This window comes from Natator depressus, chromosome 12, assembly GCF_965152275.1.
Source record: "Natator depressus isolate rNatDep1 chromosome 12, rNatDep2.hap1, whole genome shotgun sequence".
Taxonomy (NCBI): Eukaryota; Metazoa; Chordata; order Testudines; family Cheloniidae; genus Natator; species Natator depressus.
Window position 1 is genome coordinate 18,509,745 of NC_134245.1, and position 26,594 is coordinate 18,536,338.

The window sequence follows — 26,594 nt, forward strand, 5'->3', positions numbered from 1 at the left end:
TTCATCAGTAGATTTCAAAATACTCTATAAAGGAAGTAAGCATCATTAGTGACTTTGTGTTCGTGCATCAGAACCATGAAGCATAATTTCCAGCAAAAACGATCAATTTGTTTTCATTCTTCAAGCTAAAGGAAATGCAAAATATGAATATAATTAATGGAGAAAAGTAAAATTGGTTCTTAATAATTTAAGGTGTTATCATTAACAGGTTAAAAATTTGCTTTTTTTAAATAGGAATGTCTCTGACAGTATAAATATATTTATAAAAATATAAATAGATATTAATTTTTCCCCTCTTAAATTTACAATATTTAAGATACTTCAAAGGCAAGGAGCTAAAAGACTCTTGATATCTGCAGTTATTTTTTATAAACAGGGGTTAGGCTGACAAAATAAGGTAAAGGTAATTTTTTAAAGGTACAGTGGTGTTTTAAAATCTTGAGTTTACTTTTCCTTATCTGATATACATTTCCACAGAAAAGTAAGAATCATTGTTTTTCTGGGAGCTGCTTTGTCAATACTACTTCTATTTCCATAGATGTGTACACTGGACCGGAAAAAATAAAGTCAGGGTTATAAACTATTGGCTCTTAACAACATGCCATTACCTTATTTTGAAGAGTGAAAGTAAGAACTCTGACTTCTAGATTGCAGTGGCTGGCTGCCTGCTGAAATATACAAGTATAGGTTTTAAAACCCAACTACAGCTTTCAGGAGGCAAAATTATTACATTTTATATAGCACCATAAGTACACATGGTACTTAATAAATCATATTACTAGAGTAACAAGGCTGTGGAACCTAGAAACATCACAGGTGTCATTAAGCTCCACACCTTAGTAATTTAAAATTTAATGATAGCAACATAGAATGCAGTTACTTCTCCAAAAGCAAAAGACCTCACCACATGCACAAAAGGAGACTCTCCTTTAACAGTTAGCTATGAAATACAGTTGAGCAGTTCTGAGTCCATTTAGTGGAGGGAAGTGACAGACACATACATGCTGACTAGAAAAGTCCTAAAGAATTTAATAGGGATGAAAATAAATTTCTATTCAAATTAGAATGGGAGATAAGTTGTTAAAAGAAATGAGAGATGAGATGTAGGCAAAACTGGAACAATCTAATGAAAATGAATTTTATAAAACTTAAAAAAAATAAAATAAAAAAGAGGAAGCTAGTGAAGGGATGTGTGTAACATAGCCAAAGCACTGATCTTACAAAATTCTGTAGGATTTCAAACGGAAAAATCTTTTTCTTTGTAAAAAGTAGTAATGTTGGGTGAGATTGAGTCATTATGGCTGCATGAAATCAGTGGATATACAGTATTACGAGGATTTCCCTATGTAAGGGGGCCGGGGGAGGAGGGGAGATTCAAGTGTGGTGTGGAGGTGACGTAACAGCTCTATGCCACCCCATCTCTGACTCAGGCATAGGGAAAGTGGTGTAGATGAGGGTATCCCTACACTTTAGCTGTCTGAACTTCTTTATCCCTATCCATTTATCATTTTATCAGTAAAAGCTTTCAAATTTAAATCACTGTATTTTACACATTTGCTTTAAAGACAAACTGCAGCCTCCTGAGTAATGAAACAGAATATCCCATTTGTGACATGGGAAGCATCTCCGATAACCCCAGACTGCACTTTTACCAGTTAGTCTATGGAATGAGCATGGTGACCATGATTGTCCTAAGCATCATCAAAGGGTTTGTTTTCACAAAGACGACATTAAAGGCTTCTTCAGTGTTACATGATGATGTATTTTATAAGGTATGGAAAATACATTGCTTTAATCATTATTAGGGGATATTTACCATAATAAGCTTATAAAAGGATGGAGTATGGTTTAGTAGATACTGTTGATGCCTAGGGTCATTGGTTCTGTTCCCAGTTCAGTTGCTGCCTTATTGTGTGACCTTGAACAGTGCATATGAACATTTTGTGTCTGTTTCTCTATTAAATTATAATGTCTGCCTCCTGAACACGGTTGCTGTAAACTTTAAATTAATGTTCACAAAATGCTTAGAGCTTCTCAGATGAAAGAGTCTATGTAAATGCAAACTATTACTTCTTGTAACCTGGACCTAAAATGATTGCTGGTGAGGGAAACTGCGACATCACCAGGTGACAGCATTGTGCTATTGGATAGGAACACCATACAGATTTTCACCTTCCTCTGAAGCATCAGGTATTGGTCTCTGCTGAAGGCATTTTACTGGACAAAAAAGGCAATGGGTAAAATGTTCAAAAGTGCCTAAAAGACAGGAGTTCAAATCCAACTGAAAATCATTCCAGGCACTGGAGTCTAAGGGCCGAAGAGTAAAATTTTCAGAAGCACCTGAATCCAATTTTCAGAAGTGATGTAGTCACTTAGGGCCAGCTTTACATAGGTATTTAGGTGCCTAAAGATGCAGAGAGTTGCCTAGTGGGCTTTAGAAAGGTGCTTAAGCATCTAGGCTATAGGCGCCAACTTTGTGGGTGCTCCAGGGCTGGAGCGCACACAGAAAAAAAATAGTGGGGCTCAGCACCTACTGGCAGGCCTGCCAATCAGCTCCTCCCTCTCCCTCCCCCCCAGTGCCTCCCGCCTGCTGCTGATCAACTGTTCAGCAGCGGGCAGGAGGTGCTGAGGGGGGGAGGAGTGGGGGCAGGAAGAGGTGGAGTGAGGGCAGGGTACGCTCAGTAGAGGAATGGGGTGGGAAGAGCTGGGAGAGGAGGAGGGGCAGGAAGAGGAAGCACAGGGGATGGGGTCTTGGCAGAAGCGGTGGACTAGGGGCAGAGCAGGGGTCTGACACTCCCAGGGAAATCAGAAAGTCAGAGCCTGTGATCTAGGCACCTAACCTACTTTGGTGCTTTTGTAAAGCTTATTGACTCCAAGCCACTCAGGTGCTTTTGAAAATTTTACCTCATTAATCTAATGTGGTGTGACCTGTCCTATGTTCCTATATTTTGTGAGGCCTTGATTCAGCAAAGTATGTAAGTGCCCAACTCTAAGCATATGAGTAGTCCTATCAAATTCAATGGAACTACTCACCTGCTTTGAGAGGCAAGGTGAGTGATATAATATTTTTATGGGACCATCTTCTGTTTGAGAGAGAGACAAGCTTTCGAGCTTACACAGAGCACTTCTGACCTGAAAAAGAGCTCTGTGTGGCTTGGAAGCTTATCTCTCTCACCAACAGAAGTTAGTCCAGTAAAATATATTACCTCACCCACCTTGTCTCTCTAATCTACAGGGACCAACATGGCTACCACAACACTGCAAACACCTGCTTTGAGTCAGACACCTGTTTAGACACCTTGATGAATCAGGGCCTGTTACAGTATAGCTTATTGTAATGATTCCTTTTTAAGTGTACTGTAAATCCTCAACATTCTGATTCTCATGTGCATTTATTTTATGATCATAACAACAGGAGATAAGCCTTTAAGAAATATTTATTCTGTTTTCAAAGGCTGCTTCACAAATACTATCTGATGTTGTAAAAGCTATAATACATTTGTTTGCTGTTCCTCTTATTTACATTTTAGCCAAGATTATACTAGTATCTATTTTATCACAAAAACTCTGAATACTGTAAAAGACAAAGACTGTCATTTGATTCTGCTGTTTCCCTTTATCCACAGATCTTACTGAGTCCAATGAGTTTCTTTGATACAACTCCCACTGGCAGGCTAATGAACCGTTTTTCTAAGGATGTGGATGAATTGGATGTGAGACTTCCATTTCATGCAGAAAATTTTTTGCAGCAGTTTTTTATGGTGATCTCTATTCTAATCATAATAGCCATTGTGTTTCCGTTCCTCCTAATTGCAGTTGTTGTCCTAGCTACTATTTTTGTTATTCTTTTTCAGTAAGTTGATGTGCTTTTTCTTTAAGAACTATTTTAAGAATTTTTATTATCTTTGCGATCTAGCCAATAGCAATTGTCATTCTTATTTACATCTCCTATTGTTGAGCTTAAGTTGCAAAATACTATACATTTTTTGTAAAGGTTTACTGGAAGGTGAGAACTACCAGAACCAGTATCTCATAGAGCAGGCACAGCCAGTGGAAACTGGGAATCTATCAAATATTTACTGCCTTCTATACTAAGGGCTAAATTCAGTCTTTTGCTTGCACTGTCTTCTGCCAATATAGTCTAAGGCCCTAGTCTGTCCAAAATGACATTTCAGAGGCACAAGTCATTCATAACCTTCCCTCAACCTACAGGTCTACAATCACAGAATCATAGACTTTAAGGTCAGAAGGGACCATTATGATTGTCTAGTCTGATCTCCTGAACAATGCAGGCCACAGAATCTCACCCATCCACTCCTGTAACAAACGCCTAATCTATGTCTGAGCTATTGAAGTCCTCAAATCATGGTTTAAAGACTATGAGGTACAGAGAATCCTCCAACAAGTGACCCGTGCCCCACACTGCAGAGGAAGGTGAAAAACCCCCAGGGCTTCTGCCAATCTGCCCTGGAGGAATATTCCTTCCCGACCCCAAATATGGTGATCAGCTAAACCCTGAGCATGTGGTCAAGATTCACCAGCCAGACACCCAGGAAAGAATTCTCTGTAGTAATTCAGATCCCACCCCATCTAACGTCCCATCACAGGCCATTGGGCATATCTACTGCTAATAGTTGAAGATCAATTAATTGCCAGAATTAGGCTATCCCATCATATCATCCCTTCCATAAACTTATCAAGCTTAGTCTTGAAGCCAGATATGTCTTTTGCCCCCACTGCTTCCTTTGGAAGGCTCTTCCAGAACTTCATTCCTCTGATGGTTAGAAACCTTCGTCTAATTTCAAGTCTAAACTTCCTGATGGCCAGTTTATATCCATTTGTTCTCGTGTCCACATTGGTACTGAGCTTAAATAATTCTTCTCCCTCTGTGGTATTTATCCCTCTGATATATTTATAGAGAGCAATCATATCTCCTCTCAGCCTTCTTTTGGTTAGGCTAAACAAGCCAAGCTCTTTGAGTCTCCTTTCATAAGACATGTTTTCAATTCCTCGGATCATCCTAGTAGCCCTTCTCTGTACCTGTTCCAGTTTGAATTCATCTTTCTTAAACATGGGAGACCAGAACTGCACACAATATTACAGATGAGGTCTCACCAGTGCCTTGTATAACGGTACAAACACCTCCTTATCTCTACTGGAAATACCTTGCCTGATGCATCCCAAGACCGCATTAGCTTTTTTCACAGCTATATCACATTGGCGGCTCATAGTCATCCTGTGATCAACCAATACTCCAAGGTCCTTCTCCTCCTCTGTTACTTCCAAGTGATGCATCCCCAGTTTATAACAAAAATTCTGGTTATTAATCCCTAAATGCATGACCTTGCACTTTTCATGATTAAATTTCATCCTATTACTATTACTCCAGTTTTCAAGGTCATCCAGATCTTCCTGTATGATATCCCAGTCCTTCTCTGTATTGGCAACACCTGCCAGCTTTGTGTCATCCGCAAACTTTATTAGCACATTCCCGCTTTTTGTGCCAAGGTCAGTAATAAGATTGGTCCCAAAACCGATCCCTGAGGAACTCCACTAGTAACCTCCTTCCAGCCTGACACTGTAGTCTCCCCTTTAAGCAATGTTCCCACTAATTTTTGACAGGCCGTGTGCGCAAAAAATTTCTTTTGTGCAAATTGTTGTGCTTCTGTGCAAATTTTTGTGTGCATGGTTTTTCGCCGTGTGCGCGGGGTTTAGGATCTGTGTGCGCATGCACACACGCTCAGCTTAGGGGGAACAGTGCCTTTAACCAGTTCCTTATCCACCTTTCAATTTTCATATTGATCCCCATGTTTTCCAATTTAGCTAATAATTCCCCATGTGGAACCATATCAAATGCCTTACTGAAATCGAGGTAAATTAGATTCACAGCATTTCCTTTGTCTAAAAAAATCTGTTACGTTCTCAAAGAAGATCAGGCTGGTTTGACACGATCTACCTTTTGTAAAACCATGTTGTATTTTGTCGCAATTACTATTGACCTCAATGTCCTTAACTACTTTCTCCTTCAAAATTTTTTCCAAGACCTTGCATACTACAGATATCAAACTAACAGGCCTGTAGTTACCCGGATCACTTTTTTTTTTCTTTTCTTAAAAATAGGAAGTATGTTAGCAATTCTCCAGTCATACGGTACAACCCCTGAGTTTACAGATTCATTAAAATTTTTCACTAATGGGCTTGCAATTTCGGGTGCCAGTTCCTTTAATATTCTTGGATGAAGATTATCTGGGCCCTGCCAGGCTGGCAGGGGAAGTCATAGCCAAGGTATCCTGGAATGCGTTGATTCAGCCCATGCTATGTAATCTCCAGCAGTGGAGAAGCTATGGAGACCTGACTGCAGCTTAAAGCCACAGCCTCACAGTGGAAGCACCAAGCTACAGTCCTGTTGTTCATATGGAGGATGGATGTTCAGTGGGATGCTGCTGCTTAGGCTTCTCTCCCCATACATGTTTTCTGGCCACATGTTGCATGTATTTTTCTTATGTGCCTCTTATCCCCTCTGTACCTGGAAGTAGAGGGGATGATATTACTCTTTTAGTTTTCAAAATCTAGTGTCACACTTCAGTACTTATAATACATTATGATATACATGAAGGGCTAGATTATGCCTGGTCTCTCACTGGGGAGCAGACAGGATACATGTAGCCAAGACTTTAAAAAGTGATCAGTGACTTTGAGCGCCCAATTTGAGACACATAGGAAGGACCTGATTTTCATAAAGTACTAAGCATCCAGTCCCTTTAAGGTATCTCAAATTGGGCACCCAGTCCCTTTTGATTATCCAGTCCTTTTAAAGTATCTGAAATTGGGCACTCAAAAATGGAGGCAGGAGGCCCACAATTTCTACTTGCTTTAAGTTTAGACAAGGAGCTTTCCTCCATTTGTACTTCAGGGCCAGGGCCAGGGCCAGCTGCTGTCTCTGGATTTAGGGACTGCTCCCTCTTAGCCTTCAGGGGACACAAGGTACTCCAAAGGAGGTGAGAGGGAGAAAGTACAGCCATGGCACTGACCAGCTAAGCTAAGATGACTGGGCACAGAATGGAGCATAGTATAGTATGTGCACTCCTTCTGCATACTTAGGAGATCCAGGTAAGGCTGTGAAATGCAATTCCTCCCTACAGGGCGGTGCTGCTCTCTTTGCCCCCAGTGCAGGCCATTTGAGATTCCAGTTCAAACTACTGGCTTTAGGCACGAGATAGTGATGTATACCATTGGCATACTGACATATAAATACGTACAATATCATTTTGCTTTCATTTTGTTGCAGAATTTTTCAGAGAACCATCAGAGAACTAAAAAGAGTGGAAAACATTAGCAGATCTCCATGGTTTTCACACATTACTTCTACTGTGCAAGGCCTCAGTGTAATTCATGCTTATAATAAAAAAGAAGACTATTTCAACCAGTAAGCTGCATACATTACAATTATATCCTATTTGTTTTGTTTGTCATTCTGATATGGAAAGATAACACTGCATTGTTATTCTTTACTTGATTGTGGATACTGTGGCGTTGTATATGCAATGACATTAGGATGACCACATGCCCCAATTTTGTAGGGACAGTCCCGATATTCGGGGCTTTTTCTTATATATGCACCTTTTACTCCTGACCTCCTGTCCTGATTTTTCACACTTTCTATCTGGTCACTCTAAGTGACACTGATGAAACTATTCTGTTACTACAATGCAGAACAGCAATAATCCTGCAGCTTTTCATTTTTGAAAAGCTCCTAGTTTGTACCATGGACTGTCAGAAGTCTCACAAACAGCAATATATGTCCTATCTCTCTGTGTTCATTTTTGAGCATTGTGCAATATTTTTACTTTCTGAGTTTTAAGCAATTTCTAGGATCTGAATTAAAAGCCAAAGGGCAATGAGTTCTCACTGGTGGGTTCTCAAAGTGATCTAGACCCACACATACAGAACTTTAGGGTTTGATTTGTGATGTCTCATGAATTGGACCATGTCAGATCTATTCTCCAGAACTGACTATGAACCCTGCTTAGTTTGCTTAAAGGTTCAGATCCCATAGCTAGGGCCCTACCAAATTCATGGTCCATTTTGGTCAATTTCACAGTCAAAGGATTTTTAAAGATGTAAATGTCATGCTTTCTGCTATTTAAATCTGAAATTTCACCATGTTGTAATTGGAGGGTCCCTGACCCAAAAAGGAGTTGTGAGGAGGTCACAAGGTTATTGCAGGGAGGGTTGCGGTACTGCTGTTTTAAGTGCTGAAGTAAGGGTGGCAATATCACAACCCCCTAAAATAACCCTGTGGCCCCCCTGAAACTCCCTTTTGGGTCAGGACCCTCAATTTGGGAAACACTAGTCTCCCCCTTGAAATCTGTACAGCATAGGGTAAAAACACACAAAAGACCAGATTTCCCCGAGGGAGATCAGATTTCATGATCCGTGATGCATTTTTCATGGCTGTGAATTTGGTAGGCCCCTACTCATAGCCCCTGAAATTCCAAAGAGAAGCTCCCACTTTCCCTATGTGTCTAAATGTATCTTATTAGAACACAGGTTAACTAATGCAATGTTTAACACAATGTAGCACTGTTGTGTTTTACATCAAGTCATGTGGACTTTGAGGTTAACCATGACACTTCTCATCTGCATTAAAGGTCTGATTCTCATTGATACTGATGGATCTTTACACTGCATAAATTACACTTACACACACTTTAAGGCCCCTTTAGACTCCCAGAGCTCCTAAATCTGTACACAGTCTGGTCCTAACAGTATTTGTGGGTCTTGTCCAGATACAGTAGATCATTTCTGCTTCTGAGTATCGGATTTATGGAAGCCTCCCTTTAGAAAAATGTTGCAATATAAATCAATTCCTGACAAATTCATACTAAGCTGTGATATCTCCTGTTTTACTCAACTGTTTGCATAATATTTTAAGTAAGTAGAATAAAACATGCATGAAGGCTATCATAAAAATACCTACATCAACAACTCACTAGGAGGAATGGAACTTGTGTTTACATGTTAAAACCTCTTTTAGATTATCAAAAACGTTCATCTATTTTCATTTCAGGTTTAAAATGCTAAATGATGAAAACTGCAGCCATTTTCTGTTGTTTAATTACGCACTACGCTGGTTTGCGGTTAGAACGGATATTCTCATGACCTTGGTAACCTTCATTGTTGCATTATTTGTTGCTTTGAGCCCTCCTTTTATTAGTACTGCAGCAAAAGGCTTGGCTTTGTCCTATATTATCCAGGTAAAAATAAATGTTTGGTGTCTTGGGTTAACCTCTGTTAATTATGTTAGTGCATATACATTTCCTATTCTACCCATTCTTTATACTAAAATGCAATGTGAGTATTACATTCACTTGAAGCCAGATTCTACAACCCTTTACTTTACTTTAAAGTAAAGGCAATACTTTACTCTGCAAATAGCACATTGGATATTGAAATCAATGGATCAAGATATTACCCAGCGTGAAAAAGAATGGCAAAATTGAGAACAGAGGGAGAAAAAAATAGTTCACATTTTGGAAAGAGCTGAGATTCAAGTTGTACACATTCTACACAAATGTAGCTACTTTATATAACTGCGTTACCTCAGCCTCATTTCATTGCACCTTACCTTCGATTATTTAATAACTCATTTGTAATGTCTTATTTTAAGTTAGATTGCTAACATTTCAAGGCAGGGACTGTGTCTTCCTATGCATTGTTACAGCACCTACCAGAGTGTGTATCTGATTCTGACTAGGGCCTTCATGTACTACTGCACAATATATAAATAGTGTGACAGGGTCAGGCTGGATGGCTACAGGAGAGTGATAGAAGACAGATATATTAGCCCCACGTTAAGCAGGTCCCTTTACCCTGGGTAAGATAACAGGGACTATTCCAGAACACTCAGGAACTTTCTAGAACTAATTAATGCAGGCAGGCTAATTAGGATATCTGTAGCCAATTGGGAAGCTGCTAGAATTAATTAAGGCTAATCAGGACATCTGGTTTAAAAAGGCTGTCACTCCAGTTAGTGAGGTGTGCATGTAAGGAGCTGGGAGTGAGAGCATATGCTGCTGGAGGACTGAGGAGTACAAGCATTGACAGACATCAGGAGGAAAGTCCTGTGGTGAGGACAAAGAAGGTGTTGGGAGGACGCCATGGGGAAGTAGCCCAGGGAATTGTAGCTGTCGCGCAGCTGTTCCAGAAGGCACTCTAGACAGCTGCAGTCCACAGGGCCCTGGGCTGGAATCTGGGGTAGAGGGCGGGCCCAGGTTCCCCCAAAACCTCCCAACTCCAGACCCAACACAAGAGGTTCCACCAGAGGGGAAGGTCTCTGAGCTGTTCCCCGACCCACATGGTAGATCAGCAGAAACTGCGGAGATTGTTCTTAATCTTTTTTCCCATGCTGGCCAGTGATGAGGTTATCTGAATGAACAGCAAATTTGAGCCACGAAAGTGGCCAAACTGAGGGCTACTGTGAATCTCTGAGGCAAGCAAAATCCGCCAATAAGCGCAGGACTCACCAAGGTAGAGGAGGAACTTTGTCACAGTAGATAATTCCAAACCATTTGTGTTTAGTATATGAATGTTAAATATCCCTTAGTTTTCTATAGAATTTACCACAGAAAATGATAACTAACTTATTGCAAAGCACAAAAAGGAATGGGAGTTGTTTATTTTTTTTAAATGGCAAATGAAAATAAATTTTATTTTCTTCTTTAATAATCACAATAAACCATCCCCATTCTTACACACTTAGGGTAGTGTTGTTTTTACTTTCATAACCTTTCTACTTTCAATAAAGTAATATAAATATTTCCAGTCATAATGAACCTCTCAGAAGCAACAAGTAGTTTCTGCATTTTTACATTAAACTGTCGTCACCTTCGACGACTACTTTTGCTCGTAACATTTAAAGCTCATACTTCTATTAAAAGTTAGTGTGCAATGATTGAATACATACGCCCAATGACTTTTACTGCTGGATTAATGATGTGTTGCCAAAATATTTTAAATGTTAAAAAATATGAAAAATATAGATTTTAAAAAAATATTATTTATTCCTAAATGTGAGGTAGTTCAGATGTCATGGAAAATACAAATATATTTATAACACATTGAGTTGACTACCAAATATCTCCTAACAGTGTGCAGAAAGGCCAGAAAAACACAGGACCCTCATGTCAAACTGTGAAAGATATTTTTCCAGTTGCTTCAGCTTGGCAAACTCCATAGGCAGTTGTAATAGCTTTGAAATCACCTCGGGATCTATTACTGAGCTGTGCTGGTGATTAGCTTGTGTGCAATTTCATTCTCCAAAACACTCTTTTACATTAATTATGCACTCTTCATTCACCACTAGAGCTACTGTAGATAGAAGTGAATAAAAGGTGACTTCCCACAATGCACTGGGCTAAATTCCAAAGGCTGTATGCTGTTATGTGGTTCGTACACACTTTTTCAAATGTCTGTTACATACAAGGCCAATAAGAGAGGGAAAAACTCCCGGCATACAGTTGTGTGTGTGAAGATTTTACATTTCTCAAAAGGAATGGAGAATTGGTACAGCTCTGGGCTAGATTGTACCTAATAGCCTTGCATTGGAGTGGGCATGGAAGGACTACACCACAGCAAGACCCCCGCATGGAGTATTGGCTGAATAAACAAACATATTAGATACACATTTGCGCACCTATCTTTTGAAGGTCAGACTGTAAGGGATTAATTTTCAAAGCCACAAAGGACAATTAGGCACTCAAATCAAACTGAAAATCAATGGGAGTTGGGTGGCTAACTTTCCTTTGTGCCTTTGAAAGTCACAACCTAAATGACCACTTTCATATGCATAATTTATTAGACAGAAAGAAATTTCCTGTGAAACTCTGGACAATGGTCAGAAGAGTTCCATAAGCTGATATAAATATTAATGAGTTTGTTATTGTTTTAGGTCCTTTTCTTGCAAAGATTTATGACACATGCTCAACTTTATGCATATGAATAGTTTCATTAAAGTTTTTTTTCTTTTTAATAGTTGAGTGGACTTCTCCAAGTATGTGTAAGGACAGGGACTGAGACAGAAGCTAAATTTACTTCTGTTGAACAGATACAAGAATATATCTTGGTAAGAAATACATCTAAATGGAGCATTTAAGACCACTGTATGTATATATATTGCTGAAATCTTTAACTGTTGACTTTGTGGATCAATTAAATGTTCTCCTTTTTTTCCCTTTCTCGTAGAAGTGTGTTCCTGAAGCTTCCCAGTGTGCAGATATAGTGAACTCTCCCAACGGCTGGCCGGATCGAGGGAACATCACATTTAAAGATTACCAGATGAAATATAGAAACAACAGTCCTATGGTTCTCAATGGCTTAAATATGAGCATTCATGGTGGAGAAACAATTGGTATTGTTGGAAGAACAGGCTCTGGTGAGATATACCATTTTGTCCCCCCCCGATTTCTCTCTGGCCCTCCATGCTAATTAATTACATATTTTTGATAGTTCACGGTTTTCTATAGTCAGTTTATCTGTAAATTGTGACATTACATTAAAAGGACTCAGTTCTGCCATTAAGGGCATGTCTACACTGCAATCTTAAGTCAACCTACGTTAAGTCGACTTACAATGGTGTCTGATGTCCACACTACCCTCCTTTGGTCAGTGGTGCACATCCTTACGATGAGCACTTCCACCGACTAAAGAGGTGCACTGTGGAGGGCTGAAGGCCAGGGCGCTCAGTTCCCCACCACTCCCCACTGGGAGCCCAGCTGCCCCCTGGGGCTTCTCGCCTCCAGCAGGAAGATCCTGCCTGGAGTCCAGGCGGTTGCTGTGCTCCTTGCGGGTAGCTGAGACCCAGGGAGCAGCTGAAGCCAGGAGTCTGGGTGGCAGAAAGCTTGGAGTGAAGACCTGGCAGAAGCCCAGGTGGGGAACTGGCTTTCTGGTCAATTTCAGGGCTCTAGCTGATGGATCCATCTGATTCTGACATGGCCTCTGCAGTTCCATCTCTGAAGCCCAAGTTGGTTCCACTTTCAACTTCAAAGACCAGAGGTGTGGAACTGAGTATTTTGCTGGATCTGGTACTCTGTAGGTCTGTGAGACCAGCTATTTCCTTGCTGCTGTTCTGGAATCATTCTTTAATCCAAAGAGGTCTCTTACTGTGGTGGCTGAAGTGAACAATCCTGCATCTGAGCATTCCTAGTATCTAAGTGAGAGGCAGATGACTTGTTTGGTTCAGTGTTCTGCTTCCTCTTCATCTGAAAAAGGAGAAGAGCAGAGGAGATTGTTAGTCTTTCTCTGGATCCATTTGTGCCTTTTCCTCCGAGGACTCCAACAGGGTCCCAAAGCAGAACTTTCTCACCTTCTATTGCTCTTCACCCTTCAGTTCTGTTGCTGTCTTCTGTGAGGTCCATGGCAGATCTGAGGTTAGATCATCAGGTGGAGGAGGCAGATGAAGAATTAAGAGACCTGATTCCCCACTCCAATGTTGTTCTGCCTCCTATGGGCATCTTTCCACATCCCAGCTACTGGAGGGACTGGCAATCCTGGTTGGGTTCCACCACAGGATGTTTTGAGTCATCCTCTTTATGGATGGAGAGGTGATGTTTCAGCAGAAAAGGATCCAGTAGCTGAGCAACCCTTGGATCTGGTTCCACTAGATCTATCTTCAGCTCTGATAGTTGTGCCTGACACGTTTTCTAAAGAGGAAGACAGAGATAGCTCCTCTTTTAGAATAAGAGCAGATGGATACAGACTTTGATGTGACTTGTCACCTGATGAGCAGGTAGGTGTTGCTTCTGCATTGTCTCTTCTGAGGATGCTTTGCAGTTTCATGACCTCGTGGACCAGATGGCATCCACATTGAACTTACCTTCTGTGGCTATGGAGAAAACCTTCCACCCAGTATTGGACATTCTTGGGGCTGCCTTCTGGAATAGGATGTGGTTGCCGATAGTGGATGGTCTCTTGCAGCCGACTAGGACTGTTTGGGCAACCCCTGCTTCCAGTCAATGTATTTCTGAAAAAGCAGATAATTGTATGAGATACCCCAGGACTTGGGGTTTTCTTACTGTCACACTTACCCTCTGCCTAATTCACTGTGGTGGCTCTGCTAGTAATAAGTTTACGTCCAATTAGGCCCATTAGACTCTTTGCAGAGAGGGGAAGAAAGTTCCCCCCCCCCTTCTCTTGGTATTAGGATGGCTAATTACCAGGTGGTCATGGCATCTGTGTTTGTTCAGGCTTTGCCAGACAATAAGAGAAGGCTGGCAAATGTTATTTTGATGAAGGGACAAAATGTGAAGCATGCTCTCAGGGCTTCAGCTGATGCTTCTCACTTTTTCACTAGAGCACTGGCACCTTAAGGAGACCTTTTTGGCTTTGTGCCTCTTCATTGGCTGTGGATACCAAATTAAATACCCCTCTTCCTTTTGAGAGGCAATAAGACTGATGAATTTTTGGAAAAATTAACATATAGCAAATCCACTGCTTGTTCACTGGGTCACTATCCCTGGTTCAGAAAGAGACCATACACTCCTTGTTTCCATTATCAGAGACAATTTTACCTCAGTTATTTGCTTATTTTTCCTCAAATCACAGATGTCAGCATCAGTAAGCTTTGTTTTCATCTCAGAGCAAGCGCAAGAAGTATTTTAGATACACACCCGAGACAAAACAATCTGCTCCCTCCTCTTTATCTTCCTTGAACACCTGAGATTTGGCCTGAGATTTGATGTGAGGAGCGAGAGTCAGGAACCAATAAGTGACAATCCCTCCCTTCCTTTATTTGGAGACAGGCTAGCCATTTTCATCAACAACTGGAGGCTTATTACATCAGACAAGTGGGTTCCAGAAATCACTGAGGAGAGGTATGCCGTATAAATAAAAAAAAACTACCCTCTTTCAATTCTCCCTACTCTTCCCTTTACAGAGAACTGTCTCATGAGGCTATTCTTCTATCACAGGTTCAAAAACTGCTTCTGCTAGGTGTTGTCAAAGAGATACCCAAACATCTTTGGTGTCCGGGTTTTATTCAAGATACCTCCTGGTACAAGAAAAGATGTGGGATTCTCTTCAATTTTAGATCTCAGAAAACTGAACAAGTACATTTGGAAGTTCTGGTTTTTAATGTTTCAATCCAGCTGAGCCTTTGTTTTGTTATGGCCCAGCAACATTTCCAGTACAAGGTCTTGCTGTTTGGCCTTTCTACAGCACCAAGAGTCTTTACAAAGTGGCTCTCTGTAGTAGCAGTGCATTAAAGAAAGCAGGGTATGTTTGTTTACCTATATTTGGACAACTGACTGCTGAAGTCTTCTTCATGTGCGGGCCTGCTACTTCATATCAACTCCACAATCTCCCTACTTACAGATCTAGGGCATCAAAAAGTCTGCTCTGATGGCAGTTGCATCATTTACTATTTTTCATATGGACAAGGTGGTTCTTAGAACTGACCCTAAGTTTCTACAAAAATAGCATCTGAATTACCCATCAAACTATTAATTTTTCCCCCTTAAACCACATGCTAATGAAAGGGAATTGGAGTTATATACCTTAGATGCTAGAAGGATTCTGGCATATTATTTAAATAGAACAAAGAGTTTTAGAAAGTCATCTAGGTTATTTGTCTCTTACGCTAAGAATCACACAGGTAATAGTGTATCTATTCAGACTATTTCCGGAACAGTTAAACAATATATAACTGAATGTTATACATTAGTGGCAGTTCCTGTGCCTGCTATTGGGAAGTATCATTCTACTAGAGCAATGGTAACATCTCTTAACATGCCTTAAACATGTTCCTATTGGAGAAATCTACTAAGCTGCTACTTCAAGGTCAGTCTATTGTACTTTTACCAAAAATTATGCTTTGGATTTTGCTTCAAGAGCAGATGCCAGACTTAGTAGAGCCATGCTTCAATCATTATTTGATTAGGCCTCTGTTCCCTCTTCCTGAAATTTCTGCACTGCGTGCCAAACTACTCATAAGTATGAATATGCAGAGTCACTCAAAGAAGAAGTGAAGGTAGGCTACTTGTAATTGGAGACAACTCTTCAAGACAACTCTGCATATTCATACCACAACTTGGGTACAAATAAATAACCTTCCCCTCTTTCTCAGAGTCTTACCTTGGTTCTCTGGGTTAGTGGTGGAAGGAACCAAGGTGGAAGGGGGCACACCACCACCTCATATAGATTACCCTTAAAACATCTGAGGATGCTGAGATGGCGGCACACGTGTACTCTAGGGACACTATTTGGAGAAGGTTCTATCATTAGGCATCACCAGTGGCACATTACCCATATATGGGTATATACAGGGTCTTCTGGAAGAACTCTGGTTACAAGTAAGTATCCTTCATTTATAATTAACATTATTGGCAAACTTGTTAACACATTCAGCAGAGAGCCCAAAAATGAATAAGAATGGAGAATGAACTTACCTCTCACCTTCAAAGTGATCACTTTGTATAAGTGTTGAGACACATTGAAGCGGTACAGACAACTACATTTTTGCAACTTGCACGGCTGAGAACTGTACTATAACTGATCTGTGAGTAAAACAGAGTTCAGATCACACATATATCAAACCTGGAACTTTCCAGGGAGACTAAAATGCACTTTACATCATTGTTTATAAAAGTCAAAGTTTATCTGCATAATATTTTTTTTTATCCCCTACAGGAAAATCATCATTAGGAGTTGCACTCTTTCGACTAGTAGAACCAACTGCTGGTACTATCCTAATTGACGATGTTGATATCTGTACTATTAGTTTGGAAAATCTAAGAACAAAGCTTTCTGTTATTCCTCAAGATCCTGTTCTGTTTGTAGGTACAGTAAGGTAGTTGTTCCTACAATTGTAAATTAACGTTTGTTGTGAAGTGAAATCTCATTAAATCATAAAGTGAGGCATTTTGGTTTGTGTTACAACTGATTATTAGTAATTATTATGAATTTGCATTACAGTAGCACTGAGAAGCCTTGAGATCCAAACCCCTTATGCTATACATGCACATAGTAAGAAAAGTTTACAGTATAAACAGACAAAGGTGGGATAAATTAAGTATTATTATCCCCTTTTTACAGATGAGGAACTGGGATGCAGGTAGTCTAAGGGTATATCTACACAGCAGTTGAGAGTGCGATTCCCGGCACAAGTAGATATAGAGGCAGTAGCTCTGCTCTAGCTAGCATCTAAAAACAGCAGTAAAGCCACAGCAGCATGGGTGATGACTCAGCCTAACCACGCACGTCCTTACCCAGGAGGTTGGGGGAGACTGTACTCTGGCAGCTAGTCCAAGCTGCTGGGACCACACTGTATTCTTAGGTGCCATCTCAAGCAGAACTAGTGCATGTATGTCTACCATGGAGGTAACTGCACCTCTCAGCTGCTGTGTAGACATATCCTAAGTGACTTGCCAAGGTTCACAGGAAGCCTGTGACAGCCCTGGGAATTGAACCCAGGTCACCTGTGTTCAAGTCCAGAAATTCTCACAGAATCAAATTTTTGATAATAGAGTTTCATAAAATATACACAGAACATCTGAAATTTCTCAGTTTATCAATATTGAAAATGGTTTGTGAATGGGAGGGAACTAACCTCTAAAAATCTCTCATCTTCATAGGAGCAGAATTCATTATGTCTCAGATATGTTCAGCTTGAATGGCTCACCATCATCTCAAACTTAATGTTGGCAAAGCTGAGCTCATTATCCTTCATTCTAGACCCTCTCCACTACCTCCATTACTCATTAAACTTGATGCCACCACTCTCCCTTGTCCCTATCCAATTTATCCAAAATGTTGCTGTCAAAGTCATCTCTCTGTCTGTCACTTCAACCACATCATCCTCTTCTTTGCATTATTTTCCTGGCTTCCCATTGTGCTGTTCTTCACGCTCACCTTCTTGTACTTGCCTTCATAGCCCTATGTCAGACAGTGCTTGCCTACATCTTCAACCAGGTCTACACTACCCTTGCACCCTTGTCTCCACTCAGCCTTCATAACACCTTCATCTTCTTTTACAATACCTTCCGTGCAATCTTTCATGCTTCTCTTTGGTGTTGGAATATGCTGCCTAAGCTTGTTCACCAACATTCCTTAAATTCCTTAATAAAAGCCTCACTTGGGTGAGAAGAGAAGGCATTAGATCATATTAACAGTATCACTGAAACCCTGAATATAGCTACTATATTTTTATTATAATATCAACATGTTCTATGGAATAATCATGAATCCAGAAGTATCACTATCAACAGGACAAACTGATTTTTCCCTCAAATCAGCTAAGAGCTCAGAATACAGGAAAACAATGTATGAAAAATTATTGAAAACATGCATTATAAAAATTAGAGTACAGAGATAAGTTCTTTGGCCGTTCAGCCAAAATATTTCATGTTTAAAGTGACTTGTAATAGTAATTTACAAAGTATTGTTGTACTATATTGTGTTTTATTTAAAAAAAATAATTTTAATTTTTGCCTGTCAGGTACAACCTAGATCCTTTTGGTAACTATACAGATGATCGGATCTGGAAAGCTCTGGAAAGAACATTTATGAAAGAAACTGTACGTTTTTGGGGGTTTGATCATAATTCATTTTCTGATAAAGATAATAAATGGAAAGTCATTTACTGTTTGGTACTGCATATAATTTATCATGTTAGATTGTTATGGCATTAATATATAATCTCATCAGTTGTGAATAATGTCTACTTACCGCATTGCTTCCCTTTTTGATGTTATAATGGCAGAATGTTTATTTGAAATGTACAACACTCTTTTTAACAATCATAGAAAATATAACATCCTGATAAATGTATGACCATGCACAATCAATATACACCTCTACCCTGACATAACGCGGTCCTCGGGAGTCAAAAAATCTTACCGTGTTATAGGTGAAACGGCGTTATATCGAACTTGCTTTAGCCCCCCCTGCTCCTTGTCCCCTGATGACCCCCTCCAGAGACCCCCCCCATCCCTAATCACCCCCAGGACCCCACCCCACCCCCTACCCACCCCCCCTGCTCCCTGTCCCTTGACTGCTCCGACCCCTGTCCACACCCCTGACAGACACTCACCGGCAGCGGCAGGAGCCCCAGCCTGCTCCACTCCGCCAGCTCCCAGCCACAGTGCTCCGCTTCCCGCCACCGGTGAGTGCGGGGAGATTGGGGAAAGGACACCACCGGTGAGTGTGTGGGGGGGTGAATCCCTTCCCCCAAGCCCCCGCCCCCAAGTGACATGGCTGGGGCTGGGGCAAGGGAAGCGGAGCGGGCTGCTCCCAGCCCCTCGCTAATCACCTGGGCCACTCTGGGCCTGCGGGGCCCCCACAGCTCCTGCCTCCCAGACCCTTGGGGGGGGAGGCCCTGCCCGTGCCCACCCCCCGAGACCCTCTGCCCCTTATCCAACCCCTCGGCCCTGGCCCTGCACCCTTAACACGCCACTCAGAGCAGCGTGTCAGAGCCAGACACGCTGACGCGCTGATCTGCCGAAGCGTGCAGCCCCGCCCCCCAGAGCACTGCTTTACTGCGTTATATCCAAATTCGTGTTATATCGGGTTGCATTATATCGGGGTAGAGGAGTATATTATTGCATAATATGTATAATCATTGTGTCTTTTTCTTTGTATTCTAGATATTGAAACTCCCAGGAAAATTACAGGCAGAAGTTGTTGAAAATGGAGAAAACTTCTCATTAGGGGAAAGACAGCTGCTTTGTATGGCAAGAGCTCTCCTTCGAAATTCAAAAGTAAGTAATGGGAGAGATTCTGATACTTCCAGCAGTGGTCCTGAATACATGAGAGTTGCAATAAGTTTTTTTCCATCTAACAAAGAGGGGGAAAAGGTGAAACCTACAAAGAAACCAACATATGTTTGTTCTCAGTTTTATGACTAGCTTATGAGTAAAGTCAACTTAATTGAAATATATTTTTCAACTTTCTTATTTGCTGTATTTGATCCAAATCTTTTCAACCTTTTAGATTCCCCATAAATTAACCTATATCTTGTCATATTAAATACTAAACATCTACCGCAGTTAATGGTTGAACACCCATATTCTTCATTTTCCAACAATATATACATCTCACACTAACAACATCTCCTGCTCACTTTAATTGCTGCTTTTGGCAATTTAAAGTCACAAAGTTCTGTTGTCCTACTAGTTAATAACACTATGAGCACAGGAAGCCTGTGGTCACTTTTGAATCTGTACAATCATGAAGCCTGATCATCAGCTGATATAAATCCACTGACCTCAGTGATGCTATGCTGATTTACACCAGCTGAGGCTCTAACCTTTTGTCTTTTGCTTGGCAAAGCATATTTGAGATTTGCCTATTGCTCAGCTATGCTTTTTCAAGTGAAAATGAAATGTTTAAACTTCAAAAGAGGGCTATGTCTGCAGGGATTCTCTCTTCCCAGAGGAGCACACCCCTACAAATATTTTTAATGCTCAAATATGTACTTCCAAACTTATTTGGAATGAAGGCTTAAAACCTGCAAGAGAGACCATGAAAACTGGTTCCTGAGAGGAACTAATCCATAATGGGAATTTGGATTTCCCAGTGTTCTCAGGAAATTAACCTGTAGCCTGGTTACATCAGGCTACTCTTCAGGTTTTGACACTGTATAATCTATAAGGCAATAAAGCAGTAACAAACAAGTCCCTACACCTGTCTGTAAAACCATAAAAGCTTCTGTTTGGCTTTAACTTGAATATTTGAGCATAAACATGACAATGGGGACTTGCTTCCTGCCAATTTTCAGCAAGGGCCCAATCCAGTTTCTACTCAGTGGAAAGACCATGAATATCAATGAGGGTTGGATCAGTAAATCCTTATTAATGTATAAGCCTCAAGATCTTGAGTACCTTTCATTTTAATAAATCCACGCATATATTGTCACTTGGCACTGCTCTATACAAATATCTGGACTCATTTTTAATGCTACAAGATATGTGGTGTTAGTTTATAATAGGTTTCTCATTCCTCCACAATCGCCTAAACCATCAGAAAAAAAGTTCCAAGGATCCACTGTTTCTCTCCTCACCTCCCCCAGTAAAACTTTCAAAATATTTTTAAAATTATAAATTTCCAGCTCTGGCAAACCCTTTCAAGCCTGCTACTGTATCAGGATGGTCTCAAACATGGATTTTGTGTTTTCATGTAGTGGGCCCCATTTCCAAAGGGCTTCAACCTCCTCTTTAAACCTACATTTGCAATTTTGAAGGCGCACACTGTGCAATTCAAGCACCTAGATAGGAGCTAGATTCCATCTTAATCTAGCCCCACTGAAATAAAATGGGACTATTCATGGAGTAAGGTACTATTCAATGTGAGTAAGGATCACAGGACCCACCCACACCAGGATCATGTTTGCCATTTAAGAAATTACATCCATATACATGAGCTCTTAAAGTTAAGTCAGAACCCCCCCCAAAAAAGTCAGGTACATATTAGATGATACATATAAAACTTCTGCTGTGTTCCATTTATAAGACCGCCTCTTTTCTGCCTCCTAGAGTCCTCTTTGCAAGTGTCCTATCTTTTCTGTCCTGTAACTTAAGTTTAAATTTTCCTCAACACTTCATACAATATGAACCATAATTTGCTCTTCTAGGATCCAATCTTCCTCCACTTGGAGTCACCCAGAGAGTTTTGCCAATGGCTTCAATGAGAGAAGGATTTAGGACCTAAACCTTTCCTGACAAACAAACACAACTGGCCCCTGTGACATACCAGGGTACAATCCAGACCAGTGAGGGCTGTGTCACCCCTGCCCTGCAACCTGGGGAGGCCTTACAATGCCTTGCTCAAGTAGCTCCCACTTGGGCCACTCACAAACAGCCTTCCAGCATGCAAACCACCCCATGTGTATCTGTATGTAATTGGAGCCTGCCAGCCACACTTGGATTACACTCCGGTTCCTACCAGCCTTGGCTGTACTTCAGGGTGACCCCCAACACTCCCCTTGTCCCAGATTTCCCCCAGAAATGTATGTCCTGTACTGCCCAGACCTCTTCTAGACAGTACTTAAAATATTTTGTACTGTCTAGAAGAGGTCTGGGCAGTATTATTCTCCTTTAAGAGAATAATATGCAGACAACTTGTCACCCCAAATGGAGTTACCCAGACACTTCAACTTGAATACATTAGATTAGATAGAACAAGTTTATTAATTACAAAGAGAGAGATTTTAAGTGAGTCCAAAAAATGAGGCATAAGTCAGAAATGGTTACAAGAAGAATAAAGATAAGACATTTACTAATACCTAACTTAACAAACTGTATCAGATTCAAGCTAAGTTTCTCACCACATACTTTCAGCAGTCTTACTGACCAAACTGTATGTCAGGACCCCTTCCCTAGAGTCCAACAAATGCTTCCTTTGTCACATCAGGTGCAATGAATGTGATGGGCAGGGAGAGAGAGAGGGATGCCTTGGGGTGTTTGTCCCTCCTTTACGGTTTCAGTCCCCCTCTTGAAAAATATTTCCAGCTGGGCACTAAAAGACAAAGAGTCTATGTGGAACGATGTTCTCTGCTGTTTCCCCCCCGCCCCCATCTGTTTGAGCTTTCTTTGTTTCCCTTCTTGCTTGATGACTGTTTACTGCTTAAATGCAAATTACAGCAAGCATACATTCCTTTGTTTAGGACAGACCTGTTTGCTGCCTTCTGTTTGGGCAGGGCTGTGGGGTTTGGAACGTGTTAATAACACCATACAGGGAAATTTTACAATTCTACATACCATTTTGCGACACATTTGATCAGGACGATACTGAACAGCAAATTATGAGTTTTCAAATGATACCTTACAAGGCATACTTTGTACAAAGATTATTACAATAGTGTGTATGGTGTGAACACAGGGTATATTCTGTCACAGCCCCATACTTACTTTTGTTTCTGGGTATAGTCTTATTTGTGTTAGAGGATGAACTATCTAAATAATACTGAAATACAAGAATGAGATCACTAACTTTTGGTGTTTTTCATTTTCATACATGACTGAAGAGGAAGATGGTGCTATTGCTTAGATGACCAATATGCTTAAAATTTCCCCACTTTGTGGAAATTACAGTTTGTAACTGTGGCACCCAATGATTAAAATGAATATTTATTCATTTAGATTTCAAAAGACATAAAAGAATGTCTAGCCCAAGCTGTAATTGGCTTTGCCATTAGTTAAAAATAATACCTAAATCATTACTAAATCCAGAACATCAGCACATTCCCCCTGCACCTTGCTGTACATACCACCAGCAAGTAGCAGAAACATATTACAAATCAAGGCCCTAATCCTACAAACACCACATGCTTAACTTTATGCATATGAGTAGTCCCACTGAAGTCAGTATGGGAGAAATCTTTTAAATGCTTATTTTAACAATACAAATAGAACAGGAAAAAAAGAGAAAATTCACACCACTGGGGTTTCTTCTAAGAATCTGGAGTGTAGGGAGTATTTGATTTGCACCCCAATCCTACACACACAAACGTGCTTAATTTTCCTCACATGAGTAGTTGTAACAGGAGTAGTCTCACATGTTAAGCATGCATATAAGTATTTACAGGATTAGGGCTCAAATCAAAATCTCCCCACCTTGCAAATTCTCAAACAAACCCCAGTGATGAGAATTTAATAATCAGATTTTCATTTTTTTGGTCTAATCTGATTCTTAAAAATAAGCATTATAAAATAAATATCTAACTAAATGCCATTTTTAATATATGTTCCTGTTTATTCATGTATAAAAGCATTGTAAGGTGTAAAGATTTTTTTAAAAAATACATATTGTATGTTTAAAAGTTTTTTCCCCTCAACAGATCACACTTCTTGATGAAGCTACGGCCTCAATTGATTCTGAAACTGATGCACTAATTCAGCGCACAATCAGAGAAGCATTCAAGGACTGCACAGTCTTAACCATTGCGCATCGCATAAACACTGTTCTCGAGTGTGACCATATTCTGGTTATGGACAATGGAAAGGTACAGTATCAAAGAAGTTAGAAAGGGAAAAGACCTATTAGATCATCTAATCCATCACTCTGCCACTGTACATTTATTCCCTATTGTACATTTACTAGTGCTATGTCTGGTCTACTTTAAAATGTCTGAAACAATGGGGCGTTCACTACTACTACTACTACTTTGGGAAAAACTTTTCTACTGCCTAATAGATCTCATTTCATGGAAGCTTTTCCTTAAATTTCTTCTTAATTTCTTCCCATTGTTCCCTTTCAGACTCCAAACCATCCAACACATTCTCTTCATCGTTAGTGTTTACACCCTTCAAATATTTAGACTTTTGCCATGGTCCTCCCATATTTCCTTTCCTTGTTGCTCAGCCAGGTTATATTTATTTAACTTTTTCGGGGATCAGTTCTGTAATGTGCTGAACATTCTGCCCCAATCCAATAAATAAATTAAGTTTAACTTTAAGAACACGTGGTCCCATTGGTACATACTTAAATTCTTTGCTGGATCAGAGCCAGAGTAACTCAGCACCTTGCAGGATTGAGCCTTTGATCCTTTTTTTTATAAATCAGGGCTCTTCTACTCAGGAAAGTTACATTGGTATAAACTGACATGAATTTAAACTGATATACTTATTCTGGTATAAGAGGGCTTTTTTTGCTTTAGCTTATATTGCTTATGAAGGGGTTTAAACTAAGCTGAAAAACACCACTCTTATTCTGGAATGAGTGTGTCCACGTGGAGAGTTATATCAGTTTAACTATATTGGTAGAACTGGAAAAACTCTCCTGTGTAGACAAGTCCTCAGTCCCTCCAGCCGCCTAAACATTTTTGTTGCTCTTCTCTGAACTCCATATTTGTTAATAGCATTTTGGCAATTAGGTGCCTAGAACTGAATGCAATATTCTGGGTATAGTCACAGCAGAGTTGCATAGACTTTTATCTAACTGTTCCGTAAAGTGATGCCTTTGACTCTGATCCTTGTTGGCACAGATCTTGATGGGGAAGAAAAGATTGAATTTGTGACCTTTGCACCCCTTGATCAGGGAACCAGTGCCACTTAGAGTCTCAGAATTATGCCAGCTGGAAATGGTCTCTACAAAACCATTACATCAGCCAGTAATCAACTGGAGCTTAGCAGCTCTCTGACCATGCCCCCATCCCTCACCAGCTAAGAAGATGTCTTTTAAGTAATATAGAAATGTCTCTGCTGATGCATTTGTGGCTCCGTTTATTATCTTATAGAATTCTGGGTAGTCATAATTTCCCATGAGTATGAGGCACTGAGGTTCAGAGTATCATAAGTGTGTTCGCAAATGTTTTCCTCTCACTCTTCTCTAGTGCAGGTGGTCTGTAGCAAATTTATACTGCCATTATTACTTTATATGGAATATACTTTAAGGCCAGAAGGGACCATCATGATAATTTAGTTTGACTTCCTGCACATAACCCACAGACCCTTCCCCACCCACTCTTTTAATAGGCCCATAATCTATGGTTGTATCCTCACCCAAAGAAGTTTTATATAGTGAGAAACTCAAAAACATTTGTGTTTTTGCTTCCTATTTGACATTTGTTCAATCTATTGCCTGCTGACTTTCAGGTAATTGAGTTTGGCAAGCCCGAAGATCTTGTACAAAAACCACATTCTGCATTTGGATCACTCTTGGCTGCAGCAAACAAAGTGGCATTATAGAAGACATATTTTGTTTTGGCCATGTGATCATTGAAGATGGATGTGTGATATAAATTAGAAATAAAGACATTACTAGATTGCCATGTTAACTTCCAGCAACAAGATCTGGTTAAAAATTAACACTGTGACCTTTAGCTGAAAGACGTATCGCTACAAGTCACGTAATATCACCTCAAAAGACTAAGGATTAAACTAGAATAAATGCCAGATGAATTAATTGCTTACTTCACATCTGGTTTGAAGTCTGGAAATGAAGCGTGTGTGTCATAGTGCACCCAGCCAGTGGAAACTACAGAAATATACTATTTTTACACTATCATATTCTATCATTTAAAACCAGTCCAATATTGTACCTGACTATAAAAATATAGATAAATGATGAAACACTGGAAAATGCAAGACAATATTTTTAAAAGCTTTATTATAAAATTAGAAGTGAAAAGACTGGAAATTTATGGGGTAAGTGCTGATTATATCTTTCACGTTAATATGGAACAGGTATTGATTCAAAGCATAAAATATGGTTTGTTGGCACATTTGGTGTAAAGATAATTATCTTGTATACTCCATGTGATCTATTAATCATTCCAGACTGGAAAAAATAAAATTTTATCCATCGAAGCTTATGTTTCAATACTTTTATCTCTTGCTCAGTGGCGGAGTCAAGTTTTGCAACCAGAAGTGGCAATGGATAATTATACCTTCAATTATACCTGTTGGTTTCCTAATTTCACACGTTATCATGCCTGTGTATTTCCCATATTATCATGCCTTCTGCACCCTCCACCATAGCATCACAGCCCTAATCCCGACCTGGCGCAGAAGGAAGGCCCCTGGGAACAGGGGTGTTGGAGACTGAGCCCACTCTGCACTCACCCAGCAGCAATGGCTCCTGTCATGCAGGGCAGGGCCCAGCTC

General features: G+C 40.2%; 1 protein-coding gene across 2 annotated transcripts in view; it reads left to right on the forward strand.

The window, feature by feature from the left end:
* LOC141996546 (ATP-binding cassette sub-family C member 12-like) overlaps positions 1–26,216 on the forward strand; it is a 106,960-nt gene extending 80,744 nt beyond the window's left edge. Inside the window, exons 21-31 of one of the 2 annotated variants that reach the window (XM_074968658.1) lie at positions 1,566–1,772; positions 3,627–3,853; positions 7,289–7,426; positions 9,071–9,257; positions 12,035–12,124; positions 12,244–12,433; positions 16,684–16,843; positions 18,491–18,569; positions 19,638–19,751; positions 23,828–23,992; positions 25,584–26,216. In XM_074968658.1, the coding sequence (XP_074824759.1) occupies positions 1,566–1,772; positions 3,627–3,853; positions 7,289–7,426; positions 9,071–9,257; positions 12,035–12,124; positions 12,244–12,433; positions 16,684–16,843; positions 18,491–18,569; positions 19,638–19,751; positions 23,828–23,992; positions 25,584–25,676 (1,650 nt within the window). In that variant the 3' untranslated portion in view covers positions 25,677–26,216. Of the gene's footprint in view, positions 1–1,565; positions 1,773–3,626; positions 3,854–7,288; positions 7,427–9,070; positions 9,258–10,409; positions 10,531–12,034; positions 12,125–12,243; positions 12,434–16,683; positions 16,844–18,490; positions 18,570–19,637; positions 19,752–23,827; positions 23,993–25,583 lie in introns of those variants that run through there. The other variant, XM_074968657.1, reaches the window with a different exon arrangement.
* Positions 26,217–26,594: the final 378 nt, after the last annotated feature.